General features: G+C 43.4%; 2 protein-coding genes and 1 long non-coding RNA gene across 5 annotated transcripts; 1 reads left to right on the top strand and 2 right to left on the bottom strand.

Annotated features, from left to right (window-relative positions):
* Positions 1-1,637: 1,637 nt before the first annotated feature.
* Positions 1,638-5,097, bottom strand: cdca7a (cell division cycle associated 7a). 2 transcript variants are annotated; one of them, XM_057034569.1, is made up of 10 exons: positions 4,938-5,097; positions 4,351-4,488; positions 4,146-4,265; positions 3,862-4,059; positions 3,690-3,767; positions 3,427-3,609; positions 3,211-3,339; positions 2,986-3,135; positions 2,763-2,899; positions 1,638-2,689 (listed from the first exon to the last, which is right to left on the bottom strand). In XM_057034569.1, the coding sequence occupies exons 1-10, from the start codon at positions 4,956-4,958 to the stop codon at positions 2,656-2,658; spliced, it is 1,188 nt and encodes a 395-aa protein (XP_056890549.1). In that variant the 5' UTR covers positions 4,959-5,097; the 3' UTR covers positions 1,638-2,655. The 2 variants fall into 2 exon arrangements, with proteins under 2 accessions (XP_056890549.1, XP_056890560.1); XM_057034580.1 differs by having other exon boundaries at positions 3,211-3,336.
* Positions 3,032-4,636, top strand: LOC130526734 (uncharacterized). The gene is made up of 2 exons (XR_008950841.1): positions 3,032-3,170; positions 3,288-4,636. It is a non-coding gene; the product is annotated as an uncharacterized LOC130526734 (long non-coding RNA).
* Positions 5,098-5,600: 503 nt separating the features above from the next.
* On the bottom strand, positions 5,601-22,894 carry map3k20a (mitogen-activated protein kinase kinase kinase 20a). 2 transcript variants are annotated; one of them, XM_057034544.1, is made up of 20 exons: positions 22,707-22,894; positions 21,462-21,646; positions 20,407-20,494; positions 18,455-18,556; positions 17,998-18,063; positions 17,894-17,922; positions 17,480-17,617; positions 16,684-16,770; positions 15,794-15,868; positions 15,609-15,715; positions 12,807-12,942; positions 10,152-10,196; positions 10,034-10,064; positions 9,811-9,950; positions 9,669-9,731; positions 9,495-9,584; positions 7,764-7,898; positions 7,618-7,692; positions 7,381-7,531; positions 5,601-7,298 (listed from the first exon to the last, which is right to left on the bottom strand). In XM_057034544.1, exons 2-20 carry the CDS (start codon positions 21,618-21,620, stop codon positions 6,565-6,567), a joined length of 2,451 nt encoding a protein of 816 aa, XP_056890524.1. In that variant the 5' UTR covers positions 21,621-21,646; positions 22,707-22,894; the 3' UTR covers positions 5,601-6,564. The 2 variants fall into 2 exon arrangements, with proteins under 2 accessions (XP_056890524.1, XP_056890534.1); XM_057034554.1 differs by having other exon boundaries at positions 7,764-7,880.
* Positions 22,895-23,323: the final 429 nt, after the last annotated feature.

Raw genomic sequence — 23,323 nt, 5'->3', positions numbered from 1 at the left:
CACTTCAACCCCCAGTTCTTCCTCACAGGTACCCCGCAGCCCGCCACCATGTGCTACTCATTTACTGCTACACTGGTTTTCATAATTAGCGCCGCAAGGCCTCATTAAATCTGCTCTAATGAATAAATATTGTATTTCATAGCCTGATTACCAGATCAGCTCAATGCCTGAGCGTTGTAAACAATTACTTGCCTAAATATTCATCACCCCAGAGTGGATGATCATTGGTATTTAATACAGGACTAGTATTTTCAAGTGCATCTTTATTAGAATAATAATAGTTTGCAAAAAATTGCTTTAAAAGGACCCCCCCCCCCAAAAAATAAATATTTCTGATCTCTGTATTTATTAGTTCAGAGGAAAAGTTGTACTAATAATTTTGTAAATTGATTTGTTAGAATATTGTGTGTGTGTGTGTGTGTGTGTGTGTGTGTGTGTGTGTGTGTGTGTGTGGTGTGTGTGTGTGTGTGTGTGGCCTTTTCATTCCTATTACAACCTGACACCTCATGAGGCCAATCTGTGATTTGATGACATTAATCTAAATATTTTCACTCCCAACATTTTGCACTTCATTGATTTGATCTGAGACCACTTTGGTTTTTCCCAGACCCCCCCACCACACACACACACACACACACACCACACACACACACACACAAAGGATACCTTTCCCAGACTGCCAGTACAGGCTGATGTATTGACTGTTTAATCAGAATCAAAGCTGATCTTGTTCTTCACACCTGATGTTGCATCCTGGGAGTTTCTGCACCAAATATCTGGATTTCAGCAGTGCTGATTGACTGAAGCTGCAGTCAGGGTGACCCTGTGTGTTTTGGAAGTTCTTGACTCCATCCCTTTCAGCTTTTTGAGACTGACCTCTCACGGTGAGTGTGAAGAAACTAGAATGGAAGTCTGAGGCCATTATTCTCTGCTGGAAACAACTAGCTCCTACTCCAAACATCCAAGTTTCTCTTAGTGACAGAAAAATGGAGCGTTTAATGGGCCGGCAGGTTCTTACAGCATCAGACCTGAACAAGAGTAATCCTTCATTTTTCCTGGACGCAAATATGTAACTGGAGATGCAATAATGCAGATTGGGGCGTAACTGTCAACGGAACACACACCTCCTCCCATTACAGCCCGAGTATGAGCGCGAGTATCTGAAACGGCCCGACTGCTGAATCACGCACCCATCATGGAGGGTCTGGTTCATCCTGCAGCACATCTGCTCATTAACTGGTTTTATATGGCAGCAGTTACATCACCACATCCTATTAAATGTTCTGCATGCACTGACTGATAATGGCCGGCGCTGGCTATCTTCGGCTCCACATTGTTGTGTACAAATGGTGGAAGCAAAGCAGCGAGGGTGGAACAGAGGAGAGCAAACCCCTGAAGACATACAGCCAACCCACTCAATTGATTTAAACGGGTAGTAATGGACTCTGATATCAGCTTCTAATTACCTTTTATCCTTTTTGTTTTAGGGTTAGGGTTATTAACGCTTATTGACACACACGATGGTAAATGTTAGTCCCAATTATAAGCGAGAGGATTTTTCTTGCAGTCACATGTAAGCATTTGCATTTCAGCCTCCATTTTGTTCTACTTGTTTTAGTTCAGGTGAAGTTTAAACATTGCTTTGATTGAAACTTTATTGAGAGCAGTTGACTGTACAAAGACAAAGCAGGCTTCTAGCTACACAACTGTGATGTCACCTTTGTGAAATGGCCGCCATTTATTTGAAACCGGTGTCTCCCGTGCAGGTCAAATACAGCCCATTTCAAAGGTAAGTGACAAAAGGCTGATTTCACATCATTTCATTCTCAACAGAAAACGCAGCTCATAACTCTATTGCCACTTTAGTGGCACCTTCAGCCGTTCCTGCTTAAAAGTGCCCAGTGGAAAATGAGCCAAAGAGACCAGAGCAGAGCGGGAATGTGCCTTAACAGGATAAGATGATTTACAGGTATGAAATTCCCATTACAGTGTGCTAATTGTTTCCAGACCATTAGTGGCAGTTATCTAATGAAGGATATTTAACCAGGCGCTGTAGTATATCACACAGTTCCTCTCACTTTACAAGGGAGGGGCAGTGGACCTCAGTAAATGCCCTTCCTACCTGCACTTCCACATTAGCATGCAGCTCGTTTCAACATTACAATGTTTCATTGTTTACACTTTTAGGAAATGTATAAACCACACATTAAATCTGAACTGGAGACATTTATCAAAGTCAAAGAGGGCGCCTTAATGGTAAAGTAAGCTCTGCAGAATATATATACACATTTAAAACAATGTAAAACACAGCAGTTGATCTACACCAGACCAAACCGTCGCAGCAGGCTGGATAGTTAAGGATTCGCAGCTATGGGAGTGTTTAGAGTAATTGTTTGACTGAACGAGGTTTATGACAATTTAAGGTTAAAGAAGTTGAAATTGATCGTGGGGTCAGTGTTCCCGTCTGAAAACACCAGTGGAACCAAAATGGAACCTTTGAGCCTACTCCACAAATCAGACGCTGATTTAAAGACAGTCAAACGCCACAAACAGAACAATAAACAACATAATGTCCAAAACCCCCAAAACGATGTGCGTGCATGGAATGAAAGAAGGATGGGTCAGTCACATCCAGGATCTGGATCTCTCTTCTCCTTAATTGGCACTTTCTTCCAGCTCCTTTTTCAGGCTGCAATAAAGAACCTCAGCGTTAGAAACAAAAACAAATACACAAAAATTAGAGCTCATCAATACAAACGCACTTGTTCAAGTAGGCGTGCACGTTGTCATAACCGTGATATTTGGCCAGGTAGACCAGGACTCCCGTAGCACATCGGCCGTCTCGGGCCCGGCAGAAGCTGCAGTTGCAGATGCCCCTGCAGGGTGGGCACCGCCACTCCTGGTGGGGGAAACGGGTCACGTCAGCTTGGATCGGCACACAAACGCACAAACTACCTCCAACTACAGCGCTATCCTAACAGTTACCGGATTCAGCAGAGCGTCTTGGACCTCCTCTCCGTAACGGTTGCGGAGACAGGGGCCGCAGAACTGACCCCGAACCCCAACGCACTCCGGGTTACGACAGTTGGTCTTGGTGTCAGTCGTCTTCTGGCGGCACTGGTGGCAAGTGGTTCCCTGAAGATCCATTCAAAAAAGGCTATTAGTCAGAAGTTAGTGGCGCGTGCCTTTTTAGGATTGAAAGAGACTCACTGTTGAGCTGTTGTACACTTTCTCGCGCACGTTGTTGCAGATGTTCTGCAGCTCTGTTTGTGTGATGTCATCCACAGGTCGCACTACATGGGGAATAGATCTGGCACCGCTGAAGGAACGGCGGCGCTGCTGAAAAGAAAAACGAATTGCTGCTTATGAGCACACACATTGACTGAAGCTATGAACTGAGCCAATGCTTTTAATCATGTGACTTACTGGCTCATCATATTCCTCATAGTAGCGGCTTTTGCGGACCAGGCTGAACTTGTCCTCAGGCTCTTCCTCTGGAGTTGGGCTGGGGGGTCCCTCCACCAGGGTGCGGGACCGTGTGTGAGGCCGGGAGGAACGTGGCGAGGTCCTCCTGCGGGCTCCCGTGGACTGCCGAGGTGTCTGGCGTGGCTGTTGATATGGTACCAGTTATTATGGATCTACAGCACACGTGCAGCAAAAAACAAACTGTACTTTTGCATCAAAGGTACCGTGGTGGATGCAGACACCGCCATTCGTCTGGGGAAGAGTCCAGGGACTTTGTTCAGCTCTGCCATAAGCTTTGCAAGCTAAAACATAAAGAGTTAAATAAATGTCAGAATCTGTCTGCTGTCAAGGTTCCGCTCCAACAGCAATGATACAGCAGGAAACAGGAAATAGTACCATTTCTTTGTTCTCTTTGATATTCAGAGCTCTTTTTACTATGAAGTTCTCCTCTTCCTCTTCCTCAGAGTCCTGTACTTTATTCTGAGGAAGGGGTTCCGATGCTGGTCTCTTGCCCGTCTTCTTAGCTGGGAAAGTCATGGCGACCTTGAGCCCTGTGGTCCTTCGACCACGCCTAGTAGGCCCACAGTTTACTTTCTGAAACAAAAATAAACAGATTTTCATGATTTTCTGATATTCACATAATCAGTAAATGTCCATTATGTGTCCATTGGGTTTCTTACCATGGATTTCATTTGCTTGTTGATCACACTCTCCTCCAGCCTGCTGCATGCATCATCCTCCTCTTCCTGAAACGCTCTTGGCTTCTCTGGTGTCCTCCTTGTATGTCTTGAACTGTTCTTCTAAACAGACACAGGAAGCCACAGTTGCAGGTTGTGCCAACGTGCTCTACTACAGTCTATAAGAACCATTGTGCCTGTCATTTACCGTGTTTGCAAAGCCTCCGTCAGAGCCAAAGCTATCACAGCTGTCATCAGATGAAGAGGAGGTTTCCATGGGTATGAGCGAGGAGTTGCGAAAGCTCCTCAAACCCATCCTGGTAGATGGAGGCTGGACCAGCAGTTTCTGTGAATAAGATTTGGCCAATTTAGAGATGTGCTGCAGATACAGGGTCATCTATTACATTAAAATTGAATTAAAATTGTAAAAGTTATAACAGCTTTATTTACATAGTTCATAATCCAATTTGATTAAACTGGGTTTTAAAAATTGTCGATTCTTGATTGTTTTTTCGAAATAAGTTGTGCGCCACGCCTTCTTTGAAAGGCCCAGTCGGATGCACTTTTTGGATACTGCGTGTTTTTATACTATGGCTCAGATATTATTATCTATATATATTGTTTGCTCAGTTGGTTACAGTGTTACATTAAGCGTTAACATGGACAGCACATTTTATTGCTTACTAAACAGAAGTAATTACAACGGTAAATGGCGATATAACCAGGGTTAGAACCTGAACAAAATACAGTAAGGCTAATTTTAACGCTCTAATTTAAAATTTAGTGGTTTCTTACCATGGAGCGGGTTGATGGCATGATTCTCGTTGGTTTAAAGAAGTTCCAGATAACTAGAACAACAGCACCAGAATGCAGAGGTCTTGTAGTCCAAAATGCGGGTTCTGCAGCAGCACGCAGCACACACCGCGTTCATTTCCCGCGCCAGCGCGAAGTCCTGAACGCCGCGTATAATGTAATGTCAACACTTTGAAATTAGAACATTAGAGCATTCTTAAAATGGCAAAATATCAAACAATAGATACTGTGGATTATGTAAAATACTTGTCCGAAAATTCAAATTCTGATGAGTGTTTGATTTATGCTATTTTGGAAACCTGATCTGTGGTACTTTCAGGAACTTTTCTGTGGCGCGATCTTTTCACTGCTCATTTGCATACAAGGCGGGTAAAAACTTGAATTCTTTCCAGCTATGTAAACAGCCCACATTTACAGGAAGTTTGTTATAAATCAATTATAAGTAAAGTATACTTTAGCTGCACTTTACATTTGCTACATCGGAAGATAAACAGGTTATTTTAAAAAAAGGCAAGTGGTAACAAGCTTCAAAAGGCAACAGAATGGTCTCTACACACACTAGATTCTGAGATAAAATAGGTTATAAAATTACTCCCTCAAAGTATTGAAATGACACGTGTTTGACCATGACAGTTGGACATTGAATTAAAGCATAAATAATATTTATTGTTAAATAAATACACTCTGTTTTATCCCACAATAAAGCTGATTGACATTGTTTCCTTTGCATACAGAGATTTTGACAGATAAGCAACATAACAAAACCGATAATCCCACACCCGGTAGTTCAAAATTCACAGCTCTTCATACAGATCTCAGGTTGATTGAAGACCAACTCTGACCAGTAACACTTGATCACTTGCTGATAGTAAAATCCAATCTGTGCACTTCATTAAGACATTATGGTCCCAAACAGTGTTGTAGACCAACATTCAATTATTCTCACAAAAAGTTAAGGCCCTCTTTGGAAACACACATCAGAAATTACCGTATTTGCATACAATGGATCTGCAAAATGAAAGAAACTTGGGGGTTTGATGATGGATGTTTCGGTCATGTACTGGCTAAATAACATCACAGGATAAAAATAAATCTGTCCTCTTGTATGTCAGGATAATCCTCTTTTACAATGTGAACAAAGTAGCAAAATAAAACTACATTAATTTTTCTTTTTTAAAAATATATGAATATATCTTCAGTACTGTAGATGCAAAAGGGAGCATTAATAAAGCTTGTTGACCTTAAAAAGGATTCTTGTTTTTACAACAGTAAACACTTTAAGTGCTTTTTAAAAAAAAAAAAAAAAAAAAAAGAGTATGTAAGTAAAGTAATAGTAATTAAATATAATATTGACTATAAAAAAGGGTTGACTTACACACTGAAGACAAAAGAGAACACTGACGTTGATTATATATCATACAACTTTATGATAGTAATTAAAATGTGGAACATTCAGGGCTTATTTTATTAGCCGGAGCATTTTTTTGTTTAATTAAAAGACTTGCCGTCACGTGTAAAAAAAGGCATAAATGTGATTCTCTTTTAAACACTTCTAGTATCATTCGGTGAGAAAATAAAATCCTGCAGTTTCTCTGAGAAGTGTTTCAGTTCATGTGTGAGCCCCCGTTCTTCCACCAGCTCCACGCCCCCCCCTGCTCCCTCTCCTCTGCCGACCTCTGACTTGTTTATTGTCCTGACGCGCTAATCTCTTCTGTCGCTCCACTTTGATCCACCCCCCATCACTGGCTTTGGGCCCATTTTTTTCTCCACTGGGGTTTTCTGTCACAGACAATATACCAGGTATCATAGTGGGGTGGTTCTGTGGCGTGACACTGTAACTGTTGGACCGTGGCCTTCCTGGCTGTCGTACAGCTTTGCTGGTTTTATTATTAAAATAGTTGCCCCTAGAAGTGGCAGATGCCTGGCCCCTGCCCTGCCCCCTACCAAAATTTGAGAAATTTCCAATGTAGCGATTTCTACCATAGTCCTGTACCACTCCGGCGCTCTGGGGGCGCTCTCTGTCCCTTTCTAAGGTGCTCTCTGATGTAGTGCTGGAAGGGCTGCTGCCCTTTGACCCCAGATGAAGTGGGGAAAGTTTGGCTGACAGGCTGGCGGTTGGCGAGGAGCTGCGCGAGTCACCCCAGGGGGTCAAATGGCTGCGGTTCGGTGAGCGACGGACAGCAGCAGCGTAGGAAAATTCCTGTCTTTCATGGGCAGACAGGAACTGTGGCAAGGTGCGGGCATCAGAGCTCGTGAAGGCCGTCAGAGCGGAGGGGGATTCTTGGGATTTCTGGGAGATCGTCTGTCTTTGTCTAACCTTGCACATCCATATGGGGTCGATATCTAGGAAAAGCAATAGATTAAATTATAAGCACATCAAACATCATTGCTACATGTTTGAATAAATAAATAAATGTGGACTAACTGAAATTATCTTTGTCTTTTGGGTTACAGTCGATTTTTGCTGGTGTGGTTTCAATGACCAGCTCCACTGTCTTGATCTCGTTCTGTCCACCAATGAGACTCCACGTCATTGGACAACTGTGTCTGGTAGACTTTGGCAATTTGACATCATTCTAGCGTATGAAGTGAAGCAACAAGGACAATGTGAGTATATTTCATGTAACCAAAACTCCAACATCCAGTGGCTGATATCATGCACCTCATAATTGACAGTGTAGTCCACCCGCTGGTTCGGCTGTATGCCAGTGATCCATTTCTCCATCACAAAGGGCGGCTGCAATGCGGCGACATAAGCTCATCAATAATATGAACTTTAGGATAGAAAATCAAAGACATTTCGAATACCTTTGCCATGCGCAGCGTTTCCATGTCAGCACGGTTGGTGTTAAAGACGACATCTTTGATGTAGGTGACGGCGACATCGTCCCCGTCAAGTTCGATGTACATTTTCCACTTGCAGTCCTTGAAAGGAAACAGTGGCTGGTGAGAGAAGGCCGGTCGGAAAAGGTAAGATTGTTGGAAAGTTGCTACGGCTGCATTGTCTGTGGACAACGCGGCCGTTCTTGTGTATATAAACCAACAGCACAACCTAGAGGTAGATGGTCGCAGTTGGTCACAAAAGTCTCAGGTTTGGGCAATAAATCAGTTGGAAGACGAGAAACCAAAATCGCGTGACACCCATTTTACACACACTTGAATGTGTTTCTGAATTTCGTCCGTATATGTGGTTTCCATCATGTCTTGGAGCGGCAATCTGGTGAATTTTCTGCGGTTAAAGGTGAAAGTCTTTTCTGCTGCACGGCACATGAAATCCTCACTAGGAGGCACAAATCTGAGCAATTCCCCAGTGCTCCTCTGCTGCATACTGAATGCTGACAAAGCTGTAATGGTAAATCCCTAAAGCCAGCCATGAAACTACAGGTCACTGCTTAACCACACAGGGTTCATGGCACAGGCCAAACCATTGTGTAGCGATCACAGAGGAAGACATCAGAGGAGTGGCACTAACACACTCGTCTAAGCAGCCTTTCGCCCTCTCCTGCATTGTCTCCAGGGGCTGGAAACGGCTCAAAGGGGAAGAATTCAGCGAGCCTCTGGCTCAGATACACAGCGAGTGCCCCTGTGCTGGCCCAGTGTCGCTACTGGACGGCCGCACTGGGGCTTCCAGGTCCGTTCTAGTCTAATCACTCCAGCAGAAACAATGTCTGGTAATGATGCCGAGGACCCGAGTGCGTCTAATGACAACTCATACATAATTCAGCACCTTTCACTTGGCTGCACGGTGATATCCTCATTAGTAGGGGACCCTCAGTGGCTGTCAGATGGTGGCCGCACAATCGCGGGCCCTCATTTTGTCTTTGAGAAGTGCAGCTGCTTCTATGACATCGCCAGCAAAGAGGGGTGAAGGGGAAAAAAAGTGCAGTGTGGGTTTGTTTTATTTAGTGCAAAAAACCTTCCAGTTTGTAAAAACAAGGCTGACACGGAACCTGACACCAGGCAGGGAAAAATAATTAGCTCTCATTTTCTCAGCCTCCTGTTTCCTTCTCCCTGCTGTGTTTTCTACCCACTAAACCACCACATGTCAGAAGAAATGGGAGGCAATTAGCAGGCTCGTTTCAGCCCTGCCGAACACACTGAAAGAGGACTATTTATGATGGGACAATGAACAGCTGAAAGATTAAATAACGTTTGCCTTTTAAAAAGAAAATGACTTCTGGCTAAATGGGCTATTTTTGATTAAATTCAAACAGCAAGTTAAGAGCCACCCTTTCTCCTCAGTTTGAGAGCCTAACAAAGAGCTGTGAGCAAGCAGAGGTGGATATGGTGCAAGGCTGAGAAAGAGATGTTTATTTGTCTGGTTTTATGCATGCCTACTGATGCCTTCAATGGTCAGAGTATGCCATCATTGTGATTCCTCTGAACAAACCGCTTCAGCAGCAGAACAACATGCTCCCCATCGTTAGCAGCAAAGAAGCTAACAATTCACAAGAGCCCCCAAACAAAGTGGATATCACAAACACCTGTTAATGTTTTTAAAATGAAGCTGTCAGAGCTCGTTTCTCGCACTGAACCTACATCTTTCCCTGTTCCTGGTTTCCAGTGGTACCCAAACACCAGTTCCAATTTAATGGTTTTACTCATCTCCACTTGCTTTTCCAGTTCCTCCTGGGGAAAGTAAATAGATATAATTGTGATTTTTCAAACGTAAGTACAGAAACACTCAAAAAGCAAGAAGAAGAACCATCAGACCTTCAGCAGGGGAGGGAAATGGACCAGGCTGAGATAGTCATGAGTCAGTTTCTCAATTTCACCCTACAGGAGACAAAACACAAGACTGACTATAAACCTGCTGAGTGCACATCAGATGTGGATTACAGACAGTTATAATTGCCTTAAGATGCATGACGTGGCCTTTGGACTTGACCCCCATGTCGCGCATGTCGCTCTCTGTGAGCAACAGTAACCTCTTTCCGGTGATGTGATTCTCTTTGAACAGATCGGCGTAAACCTGCATGCCGCAGGGGCCCTGCTCTGAGACAGAGTAGAACACAGCCAAATATCACATCAAGTACATATACAGAGGCAAATGAAAGAAAAAAAAAAGGAAATCATACCTGCACCAAATATTTGTTGCATCCAGAAATACTGAAGGGAATAATTCATACTATATTATTTTCAAGAGCAAAATGTGAAATCTATGTAAGACTAAGGGCTGTGTGTGAGGATACTGACCACATGCTCCTCTGTCCATGTGTAGATGTCATGGGTGGGCAGCAGCTGGGCACAAATGACAATACAGAGGTTAAATACAGACAAAAACAAAGGTTTATTGTTTAGTTAGGACAGATCCCAAAGAGGAAACACAAAGATTTCCATTTGCAAGATAGAAATATATTCTAACTGGGCAAAAAAAGAAAAGAATTAAGAACAAAAACGAGTGTGCTGGATCTATCAAACAGTATCTGTACTGTGTTTACTGCATAAAAACCATACAGGAACTCTTTAAGAAAATGTTAATAAAATGTAAAACAGCCATTTACTGGAGGTCTTTCTAAGCCAATTACTTTTCTGGTTGCTGTGCTGTGTGATTAAGACAGTTTGTCTCTAATGGTCTATATCAAACCAGAATGTCCACGTGACTGATCTAATGTGATCCATTTGAATGATAAATCATTTGCCACTCATTAAATGTAATCAGGCAGAAACTTGCCAGCCAAAATAAAGATTTCATCATTGTGATCACGAGACTGGTGTGTAATGACAGAAATAATGCAATGGAAAATTGAAGGAAAGATGACTTGATGAATGAGCGCTCCTCATTCACCGTCTTCTTCCCACGATGTCTGATAACAGCTCAGATTATCAACTCAATGCCACTTTCAATAGACAGCCGCTGCCATACATTGCGGCGCCGCCCGCTGCCTCATAAAGACACTCAGCCCCGCAGCATTTTCCGCCTCCTCCAGTGCTGCCGTTCAGAAGTCGACAGATTGAGCAACGTGCCAGCAAACTCTCCCCGGAGCGGCTCAACCTCACTTTTCAGTCTCTCTCCAGTGCTTCCATGCAGCTCTTCTTCAGATCCACGTGCTCTTGACAAAGTTGTGAGTGAAAACGCTTTGGGGAAAAGTTTGGTGTGAGTGGCGTGCGCTCCGACGGAGACAAAGATTTCTGATTGTTTACTTTACACAACTCTGCCCCCATGTGGACTAAAAGTAGGAAGCGTACTGACATCAACAGCAGCCACGCACTTAAGATTAGAGAGAAAGAAAGAAAACACGCTCTCATAAAACATCTGCCGCCGCCATCTGCTGAATTTTTTAAATGTTAAAAGGATGGAGGAAATAATTTGCCATAAACATGAGGCACATATCTGATTTTATATGGAAGCACCGGAAAAGTAAAACATTTTATGTTACGATGGTCTAAACGTGCGGATTTTTCCCAGAAATGTCACTGGTGGCTTGTCTCTACTCTGGCATGAGGGTGATCATTTTCAGGGTAACTAAATACAGAAAACATCTGAAATGGAAACAACTGGTGGCTGGGAGCTAATAAGCAGCAACACAAGAACATAGAGGATTAAATCCTCATGAGACTGATGATAACAAGCAAAGGGACAATTTAACGGCCTATGATCAGGGAAGCATGTCCTTCTCCCAGATGATGCATAGCACCTCCCTGAACACTAATGCTTACATGATTTCCTTTGTAGAGCACTAAGTGGGCTTAAGGCTAATATTCATTAACATTGTGTGATACTTTGGGAAAGATGTGTCTGTTAGAGAATTTCATTATAATGAAAGACATTTGGTGAATACTGAGGCTTTTGGGCTCAAAGGTCTCAAAAAGAAAAGGGTAAAACGAGAGAATGGAGCTGACACGCACACGCCAAAGTCCCTTTCCCGCTGTTTTAAACCTGCTCAGTCAGAAGAAAAATCATGTACTTTCTCATTCCGCTAAGAGACTGCCCATCAACAACTGCACTCCACCACATCCAGAACAAATTGGACAATCTTAATGTCAGCAAAATGTCACTTCATCATAAAAGCCTGGCCTTCTCTAAGCAATTGGTTCACGTGGCTCTTTTCTTCACAGCATGGTACCATACAGTACATCTGGCACATTAGGCATACAGTAAGTGACATTCATTTATCCAGAGGTGGAAGGCTACAAAAGATTTTAGACTTCCTATCAGACATTTCTGAGTGAATTCTGGAAAAAAAAGCTTGATCAGATTCCAGGGATAAAGAAGATCTATGCGAGATGAACACAGACACTGCATAGCTGAGGCATCCAGACCCAGATCGTGTGGAGTTCATGTCCAAGGCTCAACAGTGAAGGATTCTGCCTATTCTGCATGTTAACATACAGCCCTGAGGACAACCAAGGCTGAAGGACACATGTCCACAAAGCCTTTCACAGTGGACGCCAGCTGAGGTGACGTCTTTCATTTCACTCTGAGACTCATTGCAGTTTTTGCCACAGCTGACGGGAATGATGGGTAAAAGACAAAGGAGTCAGTCAAATCTAAATGATTAAGAACAGGAAGGATATTTTTAACTCAAACTGGGATACGGGAAATAAAAAACAAGAAGGAAAAGGCAGGAAACATTAAGGTCTTAATAAAACTCTGAATGCAAATGTACTTCAAATAAACGAGCTGCTACCAGTGACACGCATTGACCCGCAGCGCTCTTGTGTTCTTCTCATTCCTCCTTTCACTTCCCATTCCACACTTTTTATACCCAATTCAGAAGAGGTCCATCCTTCTAACGGGGTTGTAGGAAACACCTATGAACGGCGGCGTAAACGCGAGGCGCTGCGAGCACTTGACTGTACCGAGAGAGAAGGGTGGGTCAAGGTGAAGAGGGACTAATAAGAACTCACTGGGCTGCTGGACTGTTCGATGAGCTTCCGCTCCCACATCTTTAGACGCTGCTCTCTCTCCTTCAGCTCCTGCTCTTTGGTACTCAGGTCTCTCTCCAGCTTTTTCAGTCTCTCAAGTGTGGCTTCAATCTCACACCTGAAGAAAACAGCAGCAGAGAAGAGATTCTTTTTCAAATAAATGTACAAAATGGACATCTGGACCTTTAATCACATCCTGTTTTTTGTCTTCCTAATAAAGCAGAAATCTTAAATTCATTATAACATCCATCGCTGCTGGGAAGTGAGAAAGCATTTGTAAAGACCAGTTTATTCATATCAGCATTGTTTTGTATGCAGTAGATTTGCAGCCGTTTTGTTTTAGAAGATTGCGTTGCCCAACAGTTGGCCACTATTTCAGATCTGATGGCATCTGGTGGTGAAAACACTTGTCCTCAACTCCCTCCATCTTCAAGGGTGTTGGAGAACCTATGGCGGCTGCCAGGGAACAAATTGGATTTTTCCAGAACTGAAAACACAAGTATTTCCAGTCAAGATGTTTGTTGTCGTACGTATATTTAGAAACTGGCAATGAAATCGAGTTTTTATACAGCAGATTATAGTGGAGGAGCAATTTTTTCCACTGATTATATATCTTGAAGTCTCTTCGTAAATCTGAGTCTGCTATCGAGCAACATCAAAGCCCCCATGTTGGGGGACCCACCTCTGTATTTACATGATCTGACTGTTCAGTGACAGCTGATTAAAATACATTTTTGTGTGAATGACATTTTGCTGCCACCGTTTGTGATGACTAACCAACACTCACTTTGATAAACTGACAATGGAATATCTTAAATATCAGCAGCTCAGCCCCGGCTCAATGGGTATCGTTCATAGAAGGGTGTTGTCCCCACCAGGGGGCGCTGCACAGTGTGTTGTGGTTAACAATGCTGAGCTCTGGCGGTGCGTGGAAGCATCGGCATAAACAAAGCAGCTATGTGGGAACACCCATCTTCGCTCAACTCAAACATCCTCCTTTCTCCTCAGTGTTTCCTGTTGTCAAGTGTTTGGCAGAATTCTTCGATTTCACTGTTGCAACACACACAACCAATTTAAATCTACAGCTCTTTGTCATCATCACACTTGGGACATAATCAGACAGGACACATTTGTTGTGTTCTGTATCTTAATTATGTAACTTGTGTAATAATCTTCCACAGTATAAAATATTATTTGATCAGCTGTAAGACTGATACAAGTACCACTTGCACTGGGTGACATGGAAACCATGTTCTCCATCATCACCACCGCTGCCCTTTAACCTAAACATTGACTGGTGAGCTGGTGGTAAATTTATTTGCTGATAGTATTTTATTTTGACTGATAGCAGTTTCAATACACGCACTAAGAGAAGGTTCCTGATTATTGCACGCTATCTGGTCTCTGACAAAATAAACAATCATTATAAACATGATTCTCACTATGCAGATGCTTTTTTTTCCAGCACCATGTAAATTAATCTGAGTTTGTTTGACAATAATCAACAGGATGCATGGGGATGGCTCGATGCGTCACAAAGCTGCCGTGTCTCTGAAGACACAATATTTAGACAAAATATCTGTAGATAATGAAGGTCAATGGAGTCCCAGCTGTGCAGCACACATTTAAAAGCCTTAACTGTACACTCCATCATGCTAGAATCTAGATCCTAGATCAACACACTCTTGCCTATAACTATATATTGACATTTCCAAAGGGTTTCATTTAACAGAAGTGAATGATGTGACTAAACTCATGCCAGCTTCCTGATACTGTTGTTGTTTCCTGGCCTGATCTGCATGAACCTGCAGGGACGCACCTACAAACTTTCACATTTTTTCACAGCCTTGCACCATATCCACCTCTGCTTGCTCACAGCACATTTTTGTCGTTAGTGTTTGTAAAAGCTCCAACTGCGTTTGGCACATGACGCCGAGGATCCCGTTAGAGAAGGTACGCGCGCCTCGTGCACTGACTGAAGCATCATTTCTGTGCTTCCTTTTCGCGGTCCTGCATCACAACGGCGAGGCAGTGCCTGGTACTTGTTTGTCTGACAGGCTGTAGGCAGAACAAAGCGGAGATTCATCCTATAACTGCTTCCAGCTCCAGGTCTTGTTCAGACTGGTCATTGAACTGGCAGAATAATGCATGTGGAGGGTGAAAGAAGAGCGGTGTCTCCACAGTCATCCACTGTGTCAGCTGGGGAGAACGGTTTCACTGCTGCTTCTTATCATCATTATCATCATCATCATCGACTCCAGGCCGGCTCAAGTCATCAAACCTGAAAACGGTGTCTTATTGAACTGCACACAGTCCAGCGGCACCGGGATTAAGCCTGACCCGTTCCACCTGCAGATGGACACGATGGCACCAGCCAGACTTCTGAGGGAAAAAAAACCCTCTGAGCGCAGACAAACCCCAGAGAGAGGCAGACGGAGAATAAAGTCACAGCTGAGACTCAGGCTGTGCTGAACATCACCAAACCTCCAGCTGCTCATACAACCCAATTAAGCACTTCTACTTGAAAAAGATGGTGATTATTTTTAGGGCCTTATGGGTAAAGAGAGGAAGTATATCCAGATGGATGATTCTTTAGAGGTTTTCAAGCCTTTATGTAGTGATCAGTGTAATTATTAAAGATCTATATGCATGATCTCAAGTCTTTTGCTGTTTCATGGCACCCATCAGCTACATTTCCACATCATTCTTTGAAAACAGTCGCAAGTTTCCTTAGGCTGAGACAGTATATTAGTTGAAAAGAGTTGCGAATACGTTTCTCATTACCTCCATTCAGCCTTGTTGTGCAGGAAGGAGTTACACTGTTGAGGAAGTTGGCTGTCTTTTGACATGGACTCCAAAGTGGCGAGGATCTGCTTGAACATTGGCCTTTCCTGCATCACAACACAAACTGGTGTCACTACAGCCAAACAGACATCGGCGGACAGACTGAACTTAAAGGCTCTGCTCACTTTTGGCTCCGATGCCCAGCAGCTTCTCATGAGTTCAGCAAAACTGGCAGGACAGCCACTCGGGATGGTTAACCTCTGAGAGACACCCAGACAAGGACAAGCTGCTGGGTTAAAGTGACATTTCACAGCGAACGGCATGAAACAACTACTCAGTTTTGCAAAGCTGTTTGGGCACAAAGTGATTCCTACTCTTTGTTGGTACACTAGCAGCTAAGTTAGTCACATCACAACAATCCCTAATCGTTCCTCTTTCCCTTTGCCAGTGAGAATTTATCAAACATTCTTCAGTAAAAAAGGCATCAGTGTCTGATTTCCATCCAGGGAAAAAATATACGGACCCAAATTGTCTGATGAGAAACCTGCCAGTATTCGCTCAATGGCTGGATATCACACATTCTGGTCCACAAAAGTGTGTTTGATCCTTTTTACCCAGACCTAAAAAACACATGCTCATAAAGAAACCAGTTTGATCTGTGGTGCAAGTGAACCTTTACCACCACCTGGTTTATTTGGGAGCTGCAGAGCAATGACATTTTGGAAGGTTAGGATCCTTTTAATCAAACAGCCTGCACAGTGACTGGCTGTTTAGTTTTAGCAACGCACACAAGAAGAGCAGTGAGTCTATTCATTCATGGTTTGCTTGTTTCTGCTGTCATAGAGAGTCATGCAGAATGCCGGACAGTTGTCCCTTTAACTGAATAATTCCATCGTGAAACTGATCAAAACTACAGCCATCAGGCTCAGGACGCACCTGATGCCCTGACAGGTCGCATCTGCACCGATGGCATCAGAGGAACCATCAGAGTATTAGATGGGGAGGTAAGAATCTCTAGATTCCTGCTGATTATTATCATGATTCCCAGACTGTGTGTAAACATCTAAAACTGTACCTCATTTTTCTCCACCACAAGCCAGGCCACCTGTAAACCCTCCAGGCCTTTGAAGGGTATCTCACTGGTGAGCATCTCCCAAAGAACCTGCAAGTCAAGACCAAGGCAACAAATAAGTATTCAAACACGTACACATGCAAGAACCATGTCATTAACACAAAAATATCTGATCCATTTATAGTGGATATCTGTCACCATCTCTGTGTCTTTCTGGGAGACCAGCTGTGACATGCAAGGAGGGTAACTTTAGATTTCCAGCAACAAGTAAAGGGTGCACTCATGTCTCCTGCAGAATAACTGCACTCCACAGGTAATTAGGTGTTTTCTCTTGGTGTCAGATGTCAGAAAATTGCATGCTACAATTATGAAAAGGTGAAGGCAAAGAGGCATTTTGCAACCTCACAGCTCCGTCTGTTAGCATGTGTATAGATATTAACTACAGAAATCACCTCAGGAACGGTCTGAAGGTGACAACTTAATTACAATTTCAATCATTTTTCACACTGCAGACTTTCTATTATAATGTTTTCAGCATTAGTTCTCTACTTGATCTAATTTGTTGTAGGAAATGCAGTCTCAGCCAGGATTCTGTCGTAAAACTACGGTACTCAAATGATTGGAAAACAGATTTTTTTTTTTTTTTAAGTTACAGGACCATCCAGAAGAAACAAGCAGGTAACAAAAATACCAAATCTACACTATCTCTAACAGAGAATGCTGCATATGTCTGCTCCTTTTGAGATGATTAAATCTAAGAGCTTACACCGGTGTTGTTAGAGTTGTAAATATTACTCACCACACCGAAGGAGAAGGTGTCACACGTTTCAGACACAGGCAAGCTCTGGATCACCTCCGGAGCCATCCACGGAAAAGTGCCCACCAGCGACATGTGTGTCGTGTGTGTCAGGAACTTAGATGCCCCAAAATCACAGATCTGAGGCATCAATAACAGAATCAATTAAAAAGACTATTAAGAAACCTGCAGAAAAGACATAATAAAACAGAAGCTTCTCCATGAAGACCCTGGGGAGGCCGTCAGTGGCTTCTAGTCATGCTCAGTAAGTCACTGCCCTCTTGTGTTCACTCACTGCAGCTAAACACTCAGTTTCCTTTAAATTGGTGAAGTAAACCACACACACACACACACACACACCACACACACACACACAAGTCCTACTGTGTGCATGTCATGTATAAACTATAAACCCACCTTCAGGACTTTGTCTGCAGTCACCACAACTGGAAGACAGAAAATATAAAGACTCAAAAATGTGCGTTAATCATAATGACAGCGCTGGAGATTAAACACGTTACCGTTCCTGGATTTTAAATCGCGGTGGATGACTTTAACGGGGGCCTCTGAATGTAAGTAATGCATTCCTGCAGCAAGAACACAGAGCCAACATGAAACAGTTGCTGATATTAAACGTTTCTCTTAACTCACCATGTTTTTAGAGACTTTCACTTCCATGTGAAACCCACATCATCTGCAATAAATGCTGCAGGTTCAATATTTAGACTTTCTACAGTCCTCTGTAATATCAGTATTTAAATATTCCGCGCTGCAACTGGTGCCATCAACTGTGGGACTGAAAGTTGTATGTTGAATGTGTAAATATTGCATTGCTTACATTTATTCCCATAATTTTTACTTGTGTTTTTTTTTTAATCTTATTTCATGCAGTCCTTTGCTGCTAGTAAGGAATAACATTATTTAGTGTGACTGAGATTAAATTTGACTTTGCTGTTCATGTTTCAGTTTAATTTTTACCTCTGGCAATCTCTGCAGCCCACGTCATGATCTGTCCCATGTCCATCCGCTCGCTCTCAGCACTGGACAGGTAGTCGTACAGCGACCCACCGCTGGCGTACTCTACATGTGGGGAAGAGTCAGAGGACTGATGGTCAGTGGTGGTCGATGTCCCACAGGGATTAAACTCAGCAGCTTGGTAGTTTACAGAATTGCCATAACTGAGACTGAGGTCTTAACAACCCCCCCCCCAAAGGTTTTCAAACACTGTGAAATCAGGTTGAACAGCTGAAAAGGAACATTCCTGCTATCTCCAGACTGGTTGCTGTCAGGTAAAACTTTGCATGGTGGACAAACAGACCATAATTACAGCTGCCATATTAACACGGACCCTCTGTTTATCTGCAATAACCCGACACAGTCGTGTAAACACACAGTGGCACCGAGGAAGCGGTCTAATTAAAAAGCATAAATGAAACCAGTTTTATTACTGGCTCAGAGGATTTACACAGATTTTCTCTATTTCTCTTCAGATAACGACGCGCCTCCTCGTGCACCCTGTGAACCCTGACCCATTCTGTTACATTCCGTAAATAATTCAGCACCTTGTGGCTGCAGGCTGCACATTCATTTTCTTGAAAGAGTTTTAATTTAGGCCATGCAGAAATAAACGAACGAAGAGTTAAACGTGGATCTGCAGGTAAGTTTCCGCTGAACTAACAGTGACAACGCTGAGCTCATTAGCTTCGTGTTAGCATAGAGCTTCTGTAAGATGGAGGAACCAGCTCAGGCTGGTGCTGTGCTCTCTGTCAACAGAGCTGATGAGAGTGGACCCGACAATGGTCATAAACCTCTTTCTGTGCCATTTTAATTTGATTCTGCTTTGATAAACAGAGAAGGGGACGACTCCAGCGTCCGACTGCTTCTGTGTGAACCGTCTGAGCGAGATGGGGACCGGAGGCTCCTGAGCTGCTGTCAATGATTTCTGCATTTTTGCTTTATTGCTGCAGCGTGAGTGTAAAACTGGGAAAGCCCCAGTAGGATTAGTGGCCATATTGTGAAAGTTGTGGCTTCGTCATGGCATGAATCAGCATTCAAAGATCATCTTCAGACAACGACAGTGGTTTCTCACTACCAGAAACTAGTTTTAATTTCAGGACTGTGATTGAAATTTAACCAAAGTGAAATTATAAAAATGTTTGTGCCAAACACGAGCGTCTCTTGGCGCACTGCATGCATATTTTCTTTTCTGTTCCTTGACATGAGTTCCAATTAATGTCCCATAACCTCCATTCTGTTCAAATCGCACACTTTTGAGCAGTGGGATGATGCAAATTCTCAAAAAACCCCCGATTGGACAAGAAAACAGCAAAATAGCAGCACCCTTCCTGGTTGCAACATTTAATCAACCGATGGCCTAAAAACCACCTGCGTGCCTTCACAGCCCGCTGCTGATGAGTGACAACAGGATGTTAGCTGGCCTCCTCTATGTCACCCCCTTCATAAACCACTGAACTCCTCCCTAAGGAACTTCAGACTTTAATCTGCAGACAGCCAATGTGTTACACACTCTAACCGCAGCTCTGAACTTTCACTTTTGCTGATCTGTCTGACGGAAATCCTCGTAGCCGCTACCACAGATCATCACGCACAAAGAAGAAAATGTGTTTAATCTAAAATCTCCACCGGTCAACTCATAACCAGTGGAAATTTGCACAGAGGCATCGGGGGGCCCTGTGCTCCTATACAGGGGCTTTATTCTTTCCCCGCCTGCATGCAAACACAACTACTGCGACAATGCTTTCCTTCCCGAATCCTCTGACATTCACTTTTCCATAGAAACCTCAGCTCCATTCACCGCTAAAACAAATTGCGAATGGTGCAAACTGATTCACCCGCCGCCATTTCTGAGGTGAAACCGCCATCAGACAGCAGCCGACAGTGAGACGGGTGAAACAGCAACATCCTCTTACCAGTAACGATTCCATAGTTGGGAGCCTCGACAACGGCGCCGTAAAACTGGATGATGTTACGGTGGCTGAGGACGCTGAGGATTTCAGCCTGAGCGGGCGACACACAAGGGCAAAACAGTGGCGGTTAGACGATAACAAAGCAAAGCGTCTCCCAAATTTACTGATATCAAGACGAATGACATAAAACAGGAATGACATATCCAGGATGTGAGCGCTAACTTGTGCCGCTGCTTTCTGCCCATGTACCTGCCCACGTGACTGGTAACAGGAAAAGACATCAAGTCGTTTTTAGGACAAGAATTGTCTAAAAAAACTAATTGTGGGATGAATAGATCCAAGTCAGATCCAATAAAAGGGTGATGACAGGCTCCAGGACAAGACAGAACTGGGGCTGGAGAGCAACAACTGGTCCCAGTATACAGTATGTGATGTTTATGCTTTCTACTTAACCGTCAAATTCTATTAAATGGACTTAATATCAAGTCAATATTCAGAAAAGAAGTCAGGTTTTTGGCATGTGGTGTGATATGCCATGTCCATCCTGACACAAACACTGGAGCATGTGTAAATACAGCACGGATTAATATAACATGAGGATCATTTGAATGCATACAGAGAGAAGCTGACATATCCAGCTCATTTCATTGTAACCAAACACTATAATTAAAGGAACAATTGCTCTAGTATGAAAGTATTACGTCTCCCCAACACTTGAGTGAAGCTGAATAGACCTGCGGTCTCTCACACTCTTGTGAAAGACAATTTTCTGAGTTTCCTATCGCAGGCCAACAAGTGTAATGTAATTCCATTAAAGATTTTTTTTTGTGTGTGAAGACAATGAACCCAAGCTTTGAAAAGGGTTTCAACAACTCAAACCACATTCTTTCTCCTTACAATGATGTTTCTCTTACAGAAAAGAATGAAAGAATGGGAGAGTGTGATGAGTGACGGGCCCAGAAGTCACCGCATCCCTCTAAATGGGGGGGCAATTAAAGTGATTACTCTACAGACAATTAAAAAAGGACATGAAAGTCCCGGGCAATTACGACTCCTACCTCGTTTTCAATCTTGAGCAGTTTTTTCACTGCCACCTCTTTGTCCTGGGAGATCCATCTGGCTCGGTACACGCTTCCGAAGCTGCCGTCGCCGCAGTTCTCGTGGAAGAGGATGTCATCAAACTTGATTTGCACGAAGGAGGCGCTTGGCGACAACATCTCATAATGGCACTCGGCACCGACTCCTTGGGAGGAAGGAAGGAGGGAAGTCTGATTCATTCAGCGACGTGAAACAAAGCTACTGCCGCTGCATGCGGCCTCGCTCTGGAACACACTGGTGTCAGAGTGACACCTCTGCTCTGCATCTATGGTGCACGGACCATCTCCTGTCTCAGACGCCACACGTTTCCGGTCCTGGGCATGGGCTTTGTACGCCTGCTGCTACTTTAACATTCTATGTTCTCCTGGGTTCTCCTGTGCATGTAAGGCTGCAAGCAGAGAAAATCTAAATTCTCTGCTCCAGCCACTTTTTCCATCCGCTCCACAAATGGCTTCCAAGCTGGAGTGCACACAGATTTATTATATCCCTTTGTTTGTCCCTGACAGCATAAAAGTGTCTTGTAAAGAAATTATCCCATTATTACAGGAAATTGTTGCCCTGTTATTGTCCGTTTTTTTTAGCCCCCATTTATAGCAGAGCAATTGCAGCTTTTAAAAGGCTGTTACCTAGGCCTTCATTGGGTTTGCTATCCTTCCCAGCAGGGAATGCCTCCATTGTCACATAGGGGAGCCAATGCTTTCTGCTAATTTCCTTGAATTCATGTTACACTTAGCCTCACAGCAATCCACTCAGCGGAGCAGCCCACACTATTGTCCCAGTACTGCAAAGGTCAGGGTCATTCTGGTCCTGGTCTTTGGAGACAACAGTAAATCACGCCCCGAGCACCACCGAGCACAGCTACAGTCGTGGTCAGATGATAACAAACCTATAAATCAACACGTTCACGGTTCTTGATTATGCGTCAGATTAGGATATTTCAGCAATGTGAATAGTGTTTTAAGTCATAATGCAATCCAGGCAGCTTTCAAAAACGGTTTTCAAATCAGCGGAAACTCACAAAGTCACTATAACTACGTCGAAGTGCGTATTTACTTAGCGATTGAAAACTATAAGTTGGTAATTACTGTACGATTTTGCATCCTCTGCGTGTAGCATAAGCATTCCATATAATCACATGGATGACATTCAGCAGCCATGTGAGGGGCATCCAGCAGTCTTCAGCGCTGGAAACATTCTGTACATACCGCCTGCATTCAAGTCAGGTCTGAAGGTTCGGAGCGGCCCGCCGTCGGTCCAGCAGTTTTCCTGTCGGTATGAAAGTGCAGAGGAGAGTTCCGGTAAACCTAAAATGACTGTTTTTTTAACTTCTCCACCGACGCGGCAATGGTGGTTTTACTGGTTGCACAACTTTTTCCCGAAAGTCACCGCTGCACCCTTTACTGGGAACAGCAGCACCCCCTGCTGGGCGAGGACCGGATACGCAACATGTTCGTTTTTGTTCATGTCAGCTGTTGACTTGTGAGGCTCTTCTGGGGTCTGTTTTATTACTTTTTATGATGAATGATTAATGTTTTGAACTATCTTGGCAAAGCACAACTTGTATGCAAGTCCTTTCGCAATAGCAAATATCAACTTTCATTATTCATTCGGGTTAGGCCATTTGAAACTGTTGTTGACTGAATGCCAAGTAAAGTCTTGTATCATAGAGTAAATTTATTTGACACATATTTTATGTTCATCTGCACTTTTTTGGGGGGCAGATTCACAGCTGTTACTATGCTCTATAGGTTTTAAATATTCAGTTGAATAAAACTTGTAAATCGAAATTAAACAGCATTATTTTATATAAACACAAACCATA

The sequence above is a fragment of the Takifugu flavidus genome, chromosome 1 (genome assembly GCF_003711565.1).
Source record: "Takifugu flavidus isolate HTHZ2018 chromosome 1, ASM371156v2, whole genome shotgun sequence".
Lineage (NCBI taxonomy): Eukaryota > Metazoa > Chordata > Actinopteri > Tetraodontiformes > Tetraodontidae > Takifugu > Takifugu flavidus.
Note: the sequence above shows the minus strand (reverse complement) of the source record. Positions and strands in the feature narration are given on the sequence as shown.